The sequence below is a fragment of the Gymnoscopelus microlampas genome (genome assembly GCF_963454915.1).
Source record: "Gymnoscopelus microlampas genome assembly, chromosome: 3".
In the NCBI taxonomy this organism is placed as follows: domain Eukaryota; kingdom Metazoa; phylum Chordata; class Actinopteri; order Myctophiformes; family Myctophidae; genus Gymnoscopelus; species Gymnoscopelus microlampas.
Window position 1 is genome coordinate 23298319 of NC_139940.1, and position 14713 is coordinate 23313031.

General features: G+C 41.6%; 1 protein-coding gene across 2 annotated transcripts in view; it reads left to right on the top strand.

Annotated features, from left to right (window-relative positions):
• Positions 1 to 14713, top strand: part of rftn1b (raftlin, lipid raft linker 1b) — a 97401-nt gene that overhangs the window by 64136 nt on the left and 18552 nt on the right. For both annotated transcript variants that reach the window (XM_084053279.1, XM_084053278.1), the window contains exon 6: positions 3479 to 3682. In XM_084053279.1, coding sequence (XP_083909405.1) covers positions 3479 to 3682 — 204 coding nt within the window. The remainder of the gene's footprint in view (positions 1 to 3478; positions 3683 to 14713) is intronic.

The window sequence follows — 14713 nt, forward strand, 5'->3', positions numbered from 1 at the left end:
GTTTACATGTACGTTATTTTCAGTGATGAAGACAAACCGCACAGACGTTCACTGTACTTTAGTACATTTTGTAAACTTATGACTCTGAGTAGAGTATAGCCTGACTTAAACAAACAAATAACAACTTAGTATAGTCAGATTATTTTTTACACAACTTACATTTTGTAATCAAACTACCGAAACGAAAGTTGGTCACCACCGAAACGAAAGTTAAATCCGAAAAAATCCGAAGAAACTAAAACCTTTATAACTACGGTTACAAATCATCTATAAAGGTATTTTATGACTATTCATGAATAAGACATGTATAATACATCTGTAAATGATTATTACATCATTTGTAACTGATGTTACATAATATATACAAGCTATTGGTAGCTTGTTCATGTTTAACATATGCTTTGTTAAACATTCCTAAAGTATCTATAAATCCTTAATACATGTTATTATGTGCCCTATAGTAAAGTGAAGACAGTTCATCATTTACAACTGTCTGTTAATGTGTTTGTTCATGTTTAACATATGCTTTGTAAAACATTCCTAAAATATCTATAAATCCTTAGTACATGTTATTATGTGCCCTATAGTAAAGTGAAGATAGTTCATCATTTACAACTGTCTGTTAATGTGACTTTCTCCTTACCTGTTGCAAACTACCTGGCTTTCATGAATGCAGATGCCAAACAATTACTAGAATTATCTTTCATGTTTAATATATGATTCGTAAGACATTCGTAAAGAGTGTGTTGACCATTTGCTAACGTTATCATGGGCCTTGTTGTAAAGTGAAGACAGTGATTAGTAAAACATGTGACATCAAAAAGTGGCAAAAGTAGCGTTATATAGTATACAAGTATACAACAATTTATTAAGATATAAAATGTAGCAACTCTTAGCCACAGCACACACACTGACATTTAAACAAAGAAATTAATCACAACAGAATCACAGAGTAGCAGCTTGGAGCCTCTGCAGTCACCACCTCCCAGTGCAAGTTAGCTTTAGCTGCTAAGCTAAACTGCTAAGCATGGAGGACATTACTAGCCTACACATCAAAACAAACATTGTGGATACAAACAGCCACCATCAAAATACCCCCTAGTCATAATGCTACTTCATGTGTGTAATATTAGCCATTTTATGTTACCTCGATCACCTGCAACAAGACAGTTAAAACACATAAAACATGAATTAGACATATTTCTGTCCAGTCTGCAACTGCATCACTGTTCACTTCCTCCCTAGTAGGCTACTGCAGGTGTAATGCAGGTAATCAGTGTGTTGCCAGATTTTGCAAAAGAAACAAGCGGACAGGTCTATGAAAACAAGCCCAATAGAAGCAACTAGGCTCAGGCTCATGATAACGTCTGCAAATGGTTTACATACTCTTTACGAATGTCTTACGCATCATTTGCTTAACATGAATGATAATTCTAGTAATTGTTTGGTGTCTGCATTCATGAAAGCCAGGTAGTTTGCAACAGGTAAGGAGAAAGTCCACATTAACAGACAGTCATAAATGATGAACTGTCTTCACTTTACTGTAGGGCACATAATAACATGTACAAAGGATTTATAGATATTTTAGGAATGTTTTACAAAGCATGTTAAACATGAACAAACACATTAACAGACAGTTGTAAATGATGAACTGTCTTCACTTTACTATAGGGCACATAATAACATGTACTAAGGATTTATAGATACTTTAGGAATGTTTAACAAAGCATATGTTAAACATGAACAAGCTACCAATAGCTTGTATATATTATGTAACATCAGTTACAAATGATTTAATAATCATTTACAGATGTATTATACATGGCTTATTCATGAATAGTTACTAATACCTTTATAGATGATTTGTAACCGTAGTTATAAAGGTTTTAGTAATCATTTACGAATGTCAATAAACAAGTTGTTAATGATTTGTTAATAGTCTACAAACTGCTTATAAACTTTTATAAATGCTTTAGAATGGGTCGTTACAAATGATTTAATAATCTTTTACAGATGTATATAAATGGCTTATTCATGAATAGTTCACTACTTACTAATACTTTACAAATGATTTGTAACTGTAGTTATAAAGGTTTTAGTAATCATTTACGAATGTCAACAAACAGGTTGTTAAAGGCATTGTAGGGAGTTCAGACATAATCAAAGAAAAAAACTGTTGTCAAACACCGCCCCTCCAGCAGTTCTTTTCCCCGACCACCAGGGGGTGACGCAGGGGGGACTTTTTAAATGAGTCATGCCCAAAATAGGTTGCCTTATGCGGATACAATTCGCGGAAATGCCCGACCCTACGGTTCTCTGAATTTATATTTTTAAGTAGGCTCTTTCATGATAAATTGACCACATATATGAAGCTAAACAACTAAATTCTATCCAAACGATTTTTTAAAAGTAAATTATGTGCCTCAAAAAAGAAGTTTGAGAGCGTTTTAAAACCGAAAGTAAAAAGTTGATACGGGCACGGACGCGCACGGACACGCACATGCGTGCGTTAATTTACGACCCGGACATAAACAACATGAACATAAACAGAAGGGAAAATACGGATTTCAGACAGAGGACTGTGTTTCAATGAAGGAAAACACCCCAGCATCATTATATAGTGGCTGATAGAGGGGAGAAAATGCAAAAAATATATATATACATATTTTTTAAATTTAGGCTTAATGTTCCCTACAATGCCTTTAATGATTTGTTAATAGTCTACAAACTACTTATAAACGTTTATAAATGCTTTATAACGGGTCATTATTGTAAAGTGCTACCGAAAAATGTCCTGGTTGGATTCAGGGGCAGACTGGCCATTTGGCGTACCGGGCAAATGTCCGGTGGGCCGCTGGGCTAGAATTATTTTTTTTTTAAATATTTTCGCTTTCGTTTTAGGATTATTACGGTCATTTCCGGGTCGCGCGGCCCAATTATTAGTTACGTTAATGTTTGGGCTGGGATGCTCTCCAGCAGGGGCCTCAGTGCGGCTGCAGAGTTAATGTGCAGGGCTGGGCTGAAACAGTACCCCCCCCCCTGCCCCCCCCCACCCCGTTGACAAAACGGCCCGGCGGGTGGTGGGCCGGTTCGGACTAAAATGCCAGGGCTGAATTTTGGTCCCAGTCCGGCCCTGGTGTGTGTGTGTGTGTGTGTGTGTGTGTGTGTGCGCGTGCGTGCGTGCGTGCATGCGTGCGTGCGTGCGTGCGTGCGTGTTTTAAGGGTAAAGACAGCTTTAGTCACTTGACTCCTTATAATACAATCATTGCTTTAACCCTATATCTGGCTTCAATCAATTTCAACTTGTTCGTTCTCCACATGGTTTAGAAAACAACATACAATATATGATGTCATGCTGTCCCAAACATTGTGTGTTGAAAATTACAAACAAATATGTCATGTCATGTTATGCTATATTACACTACGCTATTCCATGCCATGTTATTAAGTTAATGGAGGCTTCCCTGTTGTGTCTCAGGGGTGGACCTGCTATCCCTGTTCAACCACCCCACGGTCCGAGAGGGCCAGTTGAAGTACTACACCATCAAAGTGCCCCTGCGCGTTCAAAACCGCGACGAGGGGGTCAAAGGGGTGGAGGCTAACTGGCTGGATCACATGACGCAGCACTTCAACAACGGAGCGTCGCTGGTGGATGGATACTTTCACCTGGGAAGTGAGAATGGTAAGCTAGCACATCACATAATGCATAACATACAGGCAGTGGTGTAAAGTATCTCAGTACATGTACTCAAGTACTGTACTTAAGTACAATGTTGAGGTATTCTTACTTTACTGGAGTATTTCCAATTCTCTGTACTTTTACTCCACTACATCTCAGAGGCAAATATTGTACTTTTACTCCACTATAATTATTTAAACTTTAGTTACTAGTTACTTTGCAGATATAAATTATTATATTATAAAACATACCGTAATTTTCGCACTATAAGCCGCACCTGAATATAAGCCGCAGCAGCTAAATTGAATGATTTGTACATATATAAGCCGCACTGGACTATAAGCCGCGGGTGTAAAATCCCTAGATTTAGGAGGTCCCCCAGTGGCCGTTAGCTATAAAAATCCATAGATAAGCCGCACCGTTATATAAGCCGCAGGGTTGAAAAATGGGAAAAAAGTCGCGGCTTATAGTCCGAAATTTACGGTACATCAGCCACTTTAGCCTTATTTTATACATAGGTTGTTTGAAAATAGCCGATCTACAAGCCCACAACGCGTCGCGATGCGACGCATTGTGAGCTTGTAGATCGGCTATTTTCAAACATGTTAGTGCTTTTACTTTTGGTACTTTAAGTATATTTTGATGCGAATATACCCTTGTACTTTTACTCAAGTAACATTTTGAACACAGGCCTTTTACTTGTAACAGAGTATTTTTATATTGTGGTATTGCTACTTTTACTTAAGTAAAATATCTGATACAGTACTTCTTCCACCACTGCATACAGACCACAGAGGCTCTCCAGATACAGTACGAATATGGGGTGAAACAATTCTGTGGCCTCCTTTAATATGACAATATAAAGAAAGGTAGTTCCCTATGTCTAGGGGAAGGAGGGAGGCAACATAATAGACTGCTGAGGGAAACCCATTTTATTAGGATTTCACACAAGTTAACCTTAAAACAGAGAGGCACAGAGACAGATGAAATCAAGCAGCGGGAATATACTTTTGGGTGTGAGAAAAGAAAGTGAAAGATAGAGAATGAAGAAAGAAGAAATAGTGGAACAGCATACTGTAATGAAGATTCATTTAAATATAACAGTAACACGAAGCTAACCGTACGGTGTTCATTCTATCTGCGTTCTTTCAATGTCCTGTATACAAAATGGACTGGCGCACACATTCACAATGAAGACAATAGAGACCATCAGGGAAAGACTATTTTCACTTAATATTGAAGAGGCAACAGTCTGAAGAGAGTATTGAGCATTCTAGATACTTTAGGTGCACGCTATCCTATAATACAATAGAGCAGCCACGCGCATGCGTGACAGTGTACGGTGTACGGCTCTCATACGGGTTCTTTTCACGGTCCCTCTCTCAATAGAAACTGATGGCCACTCGACCAGTGGTAGAGAGAGAGAGGGGGGGGGGGGGGGGGGCTCCCGTTGCGCGGGATGGACGGACGCACACACACACACACACACACACACACACACACACACACACACACACACACACACACACACACACAGAGGAGGGAGGGGGCTATCACTTTCCTCCCTTGCAGTCAGCCGCGATACTGTCCGTATATACTCCATTAATCTCAGAGCTAGACCACACTAGGGAAAACCTTATTAACCACGTTAATAACAACAGTTCTGCATGTGGCCCCATGCGGTCTGTGTGTTGTTTTCCTACAGTTGCCAGGTTTAGCGAGAGAAACAAACAGCCAGGTTTATGAAAAAAGGCCAAAAGAAGCAAGCCCTTTGCCCCGCAGTGTCGAACTCTAGAGGTTCGGGCTGGTTCGCGGCCCGAATTTCAAATATTATACATGTGCACATGCTGGAAGGCCCCCCTTGGGAATATTTGCTAAGGGCGCCAGCAGACTCTAGGATCGCTCTTGCCTGCACAAAACAAGGTGTCTGCTAGCACATTCGGAGCCTTTCTTGTGCTGTATTGCTAAATTGAAGTCCACTGTCCAACTGTGCCTGAAGTATTTCTAAAATAAATAATTAAACCTAGTAAGCATAGTGCACATAGCAGCATGTGTCCAATACCACAAGAGCAGCCAAGTCACAATTAAGCTCTCTACCTAATGGCTACCAAAGTGATACTCTTATGAAAACTTATGCCAAATCACCCTACTGAGCAAGCCCCACAGAACAAAAGCAAGCCCCCTGGTACCTGCATAACATCTGAGGTATGCTGGGCTTGAGGTGCTTTAAAAGCAACACTTCAGTGAACCCCAACCATGTGGCCAAGGACCTGAAAGGCTTGGCCCCACCAGAGAAAGAAAAGAAAAGAGTGTACCGATGGAAGGACAGATTACTCAGTCCAGCTGGCACACTCCCTAAACAACCAAGGAGATCACTGGCAGCTTGGTCACCAGCTCTCTGACACTATACACACTAGGGCTGCACAATATATGGAAAATATATTGTTATCTCAATATCAAAATGCGCAAGAAGAAAATGTTTTAAGGGGAGTAGTGGGAAACTGTATTGATAAGTTGGTGGTATATTATTGTTAATAGCAGCTGTAGCCAGGTCAGGTGCAATGTTTTCAGTAAAACCATGTTGTTGGAATGGAAATATAGGCTACAGTAATTATTTTCTTTCTTATTTTTTTTTCAGTGTGTGCATACAGTAGGCATTTCTTTTTTTTGTTCTGTAAGCAGCAAACCTAAGGCAGAAAGACGTTTAGACTGTATACTTCCATAATATGGAAGTATATTATTGAAAACTTGATAATTGATATGACATATTAATGTGTTAGTCATATGAATTATCGCAATATTCAATAATGTTATTGGATATTATTGGATATTATTGCATGTTTTCCTAATATTGTGCAGCCCTAATACACACACCATACATGTATAGGCCTACTCACCAGGAGGGAAAGACACAGCATCCCACGCGGGGTTAGAACAGCACACCACTAAAACAACCACACAACCTATGGAACAAAAAACACATAACTAACAAAGTCGCACACTGACAAGAGCACCATTTTAAGACGGAAAGAGTGACCACCACTATAAACAAACAACAAGTGTTGGACGCAGATAACAGTCCAACACAGAACAAACATGAAGGGGGGTGGACACATACAACACAAATTCTTAAAAGACAAAACTAGTGCCCAACATAACAGACAAGTAGCGAGTACTGCTACTGGCGCTGAATGCTACACATTAAACAAGTAGAGAGGGAGGCTAATGTACATATCAAAGGGGTTCCTGTTCCCTAGAAAAGAACTGGTTTGGTGCCTAATTATGGAAACATGAAATGTTGAGGAGACTGAACCGGTGGAAAGTGATGGATCTACAGTAAGGGTGCCACCAATTCGCTGGACTCTACTGAACTTGGGGAGCTTGGGGAGAACAGCTCAAAGTGCGGTATCCGGGTATGGATACTGGAGACTCCAACTTAGCATGCGCCCCAGCAGCCTCCTGACCAACCAGAGTGCTCTCACCTCTCTGTTTAAGAGACACGGTCACTACCCCCCATAGTTACAGCAATCATACGCAGCCCAGCAGGCAACAATTAGCCTACCTAATAAAATGAGTTCCATTCACCATTCAGCTAGAGAAGACAAACAAGCCCCCACTGTCGAGGGGGAAGGAGGGAGGCAACAAACGGCTGGTGAGGGAAGCCCATTTTTATTAGGATTTCACATTTTAACAAATATAATATACACAGTAACAACAACAACAACAACAACAACAACAACAACGAATGAACCAAACGGAACCACGGTTGAATCAAGTAAATGAAACAAAACAAACAAATCCTCAAACAAGTGCCTTGTGAGTGGAATCACACAATATCACAATACAATGAACTAAGTAAGCCTCAGTTAACTATCCCACAAGTTAACCTTAAAACATTGAGGCACAGAGACGGGCTGGTCATAAATCACAGCCAAAGACAGGGTTAATGTCAGCATGTCAGCTTGTGAGGAATGGGTCCAATATTTACTTCAGTGACTATGGGGCAAAAGAATGGGTCACATTATAATCTGTGCTCATGTGTGCACTTCTGTAATGGAATTAATAGACTCACAGTCTGCTTCTGGTCTCCTAGAGTGGTTGGCACCCACATGACACAGATACAGGAAATGAATAGAAGTTGGGGTGTCTCGGTTTCATCTCTACCGTCTCTGCCGACCTCACAAGGTGTTCTTATCTGTGACCCAGCCCTACGATTGGTCCATCGATCTGGCCAACAATAAGCCAATCCGCCCAGTGCCTAGTAATCCTGTGACGGGCGGCTCCAGAACAAAGATACCGCAGAGAGCTGAGCAAAAAGAAAACACATACAGTACCCACACCCACAGTAATGACACACAGAAGGCTGTAACAAACTAAAGGTATTACATTTCCTAGTCCAGCGATTCTCAACCTGTGTGCTGGGGCCCACTTGTAGGCTGTGAGGATATTACAAGTAGACCCCCAAATAATTGGCAAAATACTATGATTTAAAAGATAATATACCATAAATATTTTTAAAACATAATGTAAAAATGTTATGGTATATTTTCTTTAAAACCTTGAAAGTGAGTTTTCATTGTGATACCGATGAATAAGAACTTAAAGTATACTGGTAGTTCCAGTGATCCAAGCCTGAACACAATCGATTGATTATCATAAAAAATAAACATGCTCTGAAAATGCACGTGGTTCACACAGTGTTAAGTGGTCAGATAGGTGGGCTGTGAACGCTTTCAAGATTTTGAAGTGGACCCTGATCCAGTAAAGGTTGAGAGCCACTGCCCTAGTCCCTATAGTATGGTTATGATGCATTTCAGTAGTACGAAAGTTAGCTGAGATGAAAAAGTTGAAAGGATTTTGTTATCAATTTTTGAGCTGTAGAGGGGAAGAAAAATGCGATTTTAGGGGGCGAGAGTTCACAGTCTGGGTTGTTTTGTTTCTCCGGTACCACACCCTCACATTGCTCATGCCACCTAGGCCCAGGGACACGCTTAATTCCAACAGCTGTGGTGTGGAATAACCCAGCCAAGGTAAATAAGAGTCATAATTCATTAATTGCTGAAAGTGAACGCCTCACTGACTTCGAAACATAGATAATTAAACTGATAACAAATGAGTGCCCCCCTGCATATTTTATGTCCCGAGAAAGAATTATTATAATTCAATTTTTCTATTCTAATATATTTTGCATATCGTTGCTGTCGAGCAGAAACCTTGTATCTCCATATCTCAACGTTTTGAAAATGAATGCCCTACTTTGCTGTACAGCAGTGTCATGCAGAAGTAGCGAAAATAGCCATTCTACAAGCTCACAATTCATCGCATCACGATATGTTGTGAGCTTGTAAATCATCGCTTATTTTCGCTATTTTCTAATATTTTTAAAAATGAAACTGGTTAAGTCTGTCTGTGGGTTTTATAAATATTTAACCAATGAAAAGTATTAACAAAAGCGTGCAATTAAATAATAACTAAATTTCATCCATTAGCTTTTTCCAGTTTCCTAACAGTTTTGGATGTACAAGGTTTCCACCTGATAGCGATGATATTTCATGTGCTGTTAAGTTTATTGTTAATTGTTTATTGTTTATTTCGAATGCCTATTAGTCAATGCTGTGAAGGCTACTCTTACTGGCGTCCAAACATTCACACCTAACAATCAAATTAAAACATTATACAATGGGAATTCCACCATTACATTGTTAAAACAAAAAACAAAACAACAAAAATGTATGAAGATTTCGGTCTTCACATAACTCCATCAAGATTCCATAAATGATTACGTATGTACAAGGAAGCACATGGCGGGTGTAGAGTGAGATGCAAAGGATCTTTATCTATTTTCACACTACTGTAGCTTACAGCCAACAGGATTAAATTGAAAAGCACTGTGACTTAATGATTGCAAAGCAGGTAACGTTACAGAGGTGAACATGGTGCTGTGCAAAGTCAAAAAGCTCCTGCATTGTCCTGCTTGTTATTAGTAGCTAATTACATCAAACAGAAACACATCTCAAGATTCCTACAATCTGCAGCCATCATCGAAATCTCCAAATGTAGCGATGCCTTTGAGATCCATTGCTGAATGTGTGATGAGATGCTCTCTTCATTGCGGGAGACCATCTCAACCTCATACACATTAGGGACACGCTCGACAGCAAAGCAACACTATAAAGGATTTGGAGTGACAGAGAAAGAGGCACTTATTTTGATTGGACAATCATTGTGACAGCTAAACAGCCTGGGGCCAGGACTTAATGCTTCCACTTGCACTTCAGTATGTCATGTAATGACAGATATGTGTACAGTCTCCAAGGAATAGCGTGTTTGTGGGTGTTTTTTCTTTCTAAGACGTGATGTCTGTTTCAATATGGCTTCTATTGTTCCATTTATTCACACATGTAAAAAGCATGCACACTTTTTTTCCAGTTAAAATTCATAGAACAGAGACAGCTATCCAGAACAACAAAACAGTCAAATCTCAGTGTTCATTTATCCATTTTTAACTCGGAGAGTGAGTGTACATTTGTACGTCCCCACAACTTCAGCTCCACTGAAGTTGAAGTCACAAGCTTAGCAGATCTACAAGCTCGTGACACATCGTGAACTTTAAATCGACTATTTTTGACACTGTTGTTTGACGAAAAATAAATTGGGCTTTATAGGCTACTGCCACCACCTACTGCTTTACAAGGCTCTACAGCTGTGATTCTCAACCTTTTTAATTTCAAGGACCCCAGCTAATTTAACTCTGAGAATGGGCCCATTTGCTTCCATTTGTACTCTTGCAGAGTTACAGACCCGTAAAGGTCCATTTGGTTTCTAATTATAGTATCAACCATTTGGCTGGGGACCCCCTGGAACCCCCTCAAGGACCCCTGGGGGTTCCCAGGGGGAACCAAATTGAGAACCAGTGCTTAGCTGTCCTGTTCCCTGCGGTCATGTGGTTTGAGCGGTGAGCTGTGATGTTGTGTAGTGTAGTGTAGTGTAGTGCTCCTGACGACCTGGGGTCCTCCTTACTGAAGTCTTTGGTTGGCATCACGACGCGTTGAGAGCTTGTACTGTAGATCGGCTAATTTCACTAGTTTGTGTCCTGGGGACTCAGGGAGACATCACATCTTGTTTGGGCCTCGAGCTAAAACGTTTGTGAACCACCGTTCTAAGCACTTGCTGCACTATTTTGCCTTCTGATTATTTTTCTTTCAGATTTTCTTTCAGATTCTGTTTTTCTTTCCACACGTTCCACACTTCTTTGATAATGATGGAGGCCAGAAACCACACAATATTATAAACACCTTTTTGTACGTACAGTATGTGGTAAATATTTCTCCACTTTGTCAAGCACGTATAAATCACTTTTTAAAATGTTAACTGTCAGCATACATTGTCGTGCGAAGCATTCTTGTGTTGGTTTTTGTTGGCATTGTGGTGATTAATGTGGGAGTTCACAGTCAAACCACCTTTGATATTTGCCAATGTACATACAGTATCACATTTTATATTCATCGGGTTTTCCTCATGCGCTTTTCCCAAATGACAAGTCACCTCTTTTGTGCCTCTTTTGTGCCCGGCCATGGACTGTTTGATGTGCTCCATGACACACAAACACAGACGGGCACGCACGCACGCACGCACGCACGCACGCACGCACGCACGCACGCACGCACGCACAAACAAATGCGTACACACAAACAAACGCGCGCACACACACACGCGCACACACACACACACACACACACACACACACACACACACACACACACACACACACACACACACACACACACACACACACACACACACACACACACACACACACACACACACACACACACACACACACACACACACACCTCCACATGCTCTCCTCCTCTTGAAGAAGGGTTTCCATGGTGAAGCTGGACAAGAGAGTATTGTATGCATATGCACACAATGTTCGTTCGTGTGTGTGTGTGTGTGTCCGTGTGCACCTGCACGCATACAGCACATGTATGTTTAGAGGCAGCTCAGACGGTTTAATATCCCTGCATGTCTATAGCTGGGGGACAGGGTGGGATTGGGGTCGGTTATTATAGATATTACAGTGATATTGAGTTTACAAATCTGAGCTCACAGAGCCTCCTCCTGCACACGGGCCCCAGTGTCATTAGACATGCATTAAAGACACACACCATGCACACACACACACACACACAAACACACTCACACACCATGCACACACAAACACAGTCACACACTATGCACACACATACACAAACACACCAGAGCATGGTTCTCAAACTTTTTAATTTCAAGGACCCCCATAACTCTGACATTGCACAAATGGAATGGGTCCCTTACAGACCTGTCAGGGTCCATTTGGAACCCCATCAAGGAACCCATTTTCAAGAATTTCAGAACCACTGCATGACTAGAGTACACACACATACAGTACAGTACACAATCATATGCAGTGTCAATAAAATACATGCATGCACCATAAAATCCTCAGTGTTCATTTATCCATTTGTGGCTCTGAGAGTGTACAGATGTAACCAGACCTGGACCTGTAAGGGTCCATGTGTTTACATCTGTACACTCTGAGTTAAATTAACATAGAGGATGTTACTGTGTACGGTCCTGTAAAACACACACCCATACTTTGGCGCGGTTGATTAGGGAGGGGAGGAGGGGGCTGTTGATTTGAAAGAAATTGTGTTGACAAGGAGTTTGGCTTTGTTTCGGGTATAGCTTAAGCTATCTCCACACCCACGGCGAGGATTTGTAGCCCGGGCCGTGAGACATTGAGCTATTCATATGCATGACAGTCAGCCCTCGCTGCTTTCTATATTCAGGGCAAAGCCAAAGGAGGGAGAGCGTCAAGGATCTGCAGAATATGAAATTCCAATAAGGTATTATTTTAGCTGTGAAAAGATCTGTCTTTTTTTGTGTGTGTGTCAGGGAAACACTGCACACTGAGACAAACATTAACTAGACGTGGAAATAGTACTGTGTGTGTGTGTGTGTGTGTGTGTGTGTGTGTGTGTGTGTGTGTGTGTGTGTGTGTGTGTGTGTGTGTGTGTGTGTGTGTGTGTGTGTGTGTGCGTGCGTGCGTGCGTGCGTGCGTGCGTGCGTGTGTGCGCGCGCGCGCGCGTGCGTGTGTGTGTGTGTATTTGTTTATGTGTACTGTACATGTGCATAATTTTGTTCGTTTTTAAAATAAAATATACCTTTATTGATCCCCAGCCAGGAGTGAATTCAGGTGTCAGAGAGGTGAAACACACCTGTGTGTCCATTCAACCTCTTCCATAAAACAGCCTTAACTACAAGATGAAATCTGCCCGGTAACCCACAGGTTACCTAGACCCCCCCCCCCCCCCCCCCCCCCCAACCTCAGACTCTATGGGGGAGAGCACTGTCCAATCCAAACAAATCTCTCTCTCTCTCTCTCTCTCTCTCTCTCTCTCTCTCTCTCTCTCTCTCTCTCTCTCTCTCTCTCTCTCTCTCTCTCTCTCTCACACTCTCACTCTCTCTCTCTTTCTTTCTTTCTTTGTCTCTCCCTCTCTTTCCCTTTCTCCCTCTCTCTCTCATGTCTTTCTCTACCTCAAGCTCTCTCTCTCTCTCTCTCTCTCTCTCTCTGTCTCTCTCTCTCTCTCTCTCTTTCCTTCTCTCTGCATTGCCGACTGTCCTGTTTGAAATATAGATAAGGTGTCAGAGGCCTGTCTCCATTTCTCTGAGGCAGTGCTAAGCACACATGTTTAAATCATGTCTGCAGACATGACTGCAGGCTGGCAGAGGTCAACTGGACATCAAGCAGATATATAGGTGTGTGACTCCTCACACCCCCACACACACTCATGTATGCACACAGCTATACTTACATGTGCGCACATACACATAATAAATGATAAATGCTTGGATTTGGATTTGTGAGATGTCATTTTTATTTAAGATGAGGTGAGATTAAAATTTAAGAGGTTCATGGACCTGGAACGATTGGGGGAAAGTGGTCTGTCTGCCTCCTTATTACAGCGGAGACTGAGGAGAACTTCTTAGGTGGTCTCACTTACTGTAGGTATGTCATTTATGAGTGTAACAACACATTTGTACAACAAATAGCGATTGCATTTCTTTCTCCAAAATAGGGATACCAGGGTTAATGTAAACATACATTTTAACTAAATTGTTAAATTGTGATATTAACAAAAATGATTATCAAATTATCTGAGTGTGTGTATATATATACTAGAGGTTCGGGCACAGGTTCGGCCTTCACTCCTATACGTCGCACTGCCGATCCGACTCATATTTGTTGGAGGCTTTGTCAGAGTACCTACCCGTCTACGTGTGTCCCTTTTGTGCCCATATACTGTATGGAGATGTTTGTTTCTGTCTGTATCCTAGAGTTAAAAATGATAGAGAGGGCACCGGAAATCCCTGCCCATTCACTTGTATGGAGTTGCTTACCCAGCGCATACTCCCTTTTCACCCCTTCTCCCGGGTTGGGAAATGTGACGGGCGGGCCTATTTGGGGCCTATGTGATGCGTTTTGCATCACTCTGCGCATCGTCTGGCATGCGCAGTGGTTTCACTTCCGTGCGCAACCCTGTGCGCAAGCTCGTGAGTCGAGCCCATTGGTCAAAACCGTTTTAGCTCGTTCATGTGTCTGGCCCAGCCGTAATAAGCCGCAGTACCTATGATTGGCCACCATGTCCAATGCGCTTCACTGCTCCCTCCCGGTTCTGGGGGCTTGGTCTATCTACCTGTGTCCCTTTTATGCCCATACATGGAGATATCTGTATCTGTCAGTCCTTGTCCTCTACCGGTATGGAGTTCCCTGTTGTGATCAGTAGGCTATATGCCCATATTTTGGAATGCCCATATATGGGCATAGTGGTTGAATCTGTGTCTCTGGACAATCGAATCTCTGTATCTGTCATGTCATCAGTATATGCCTATATATGGACATGCCCCCTTTTGTGCTCATATATGGAGCTGACTGATATGTTTTGTGGTTGATGCCATGACGACACATTGATGTTAGACAAAACACTC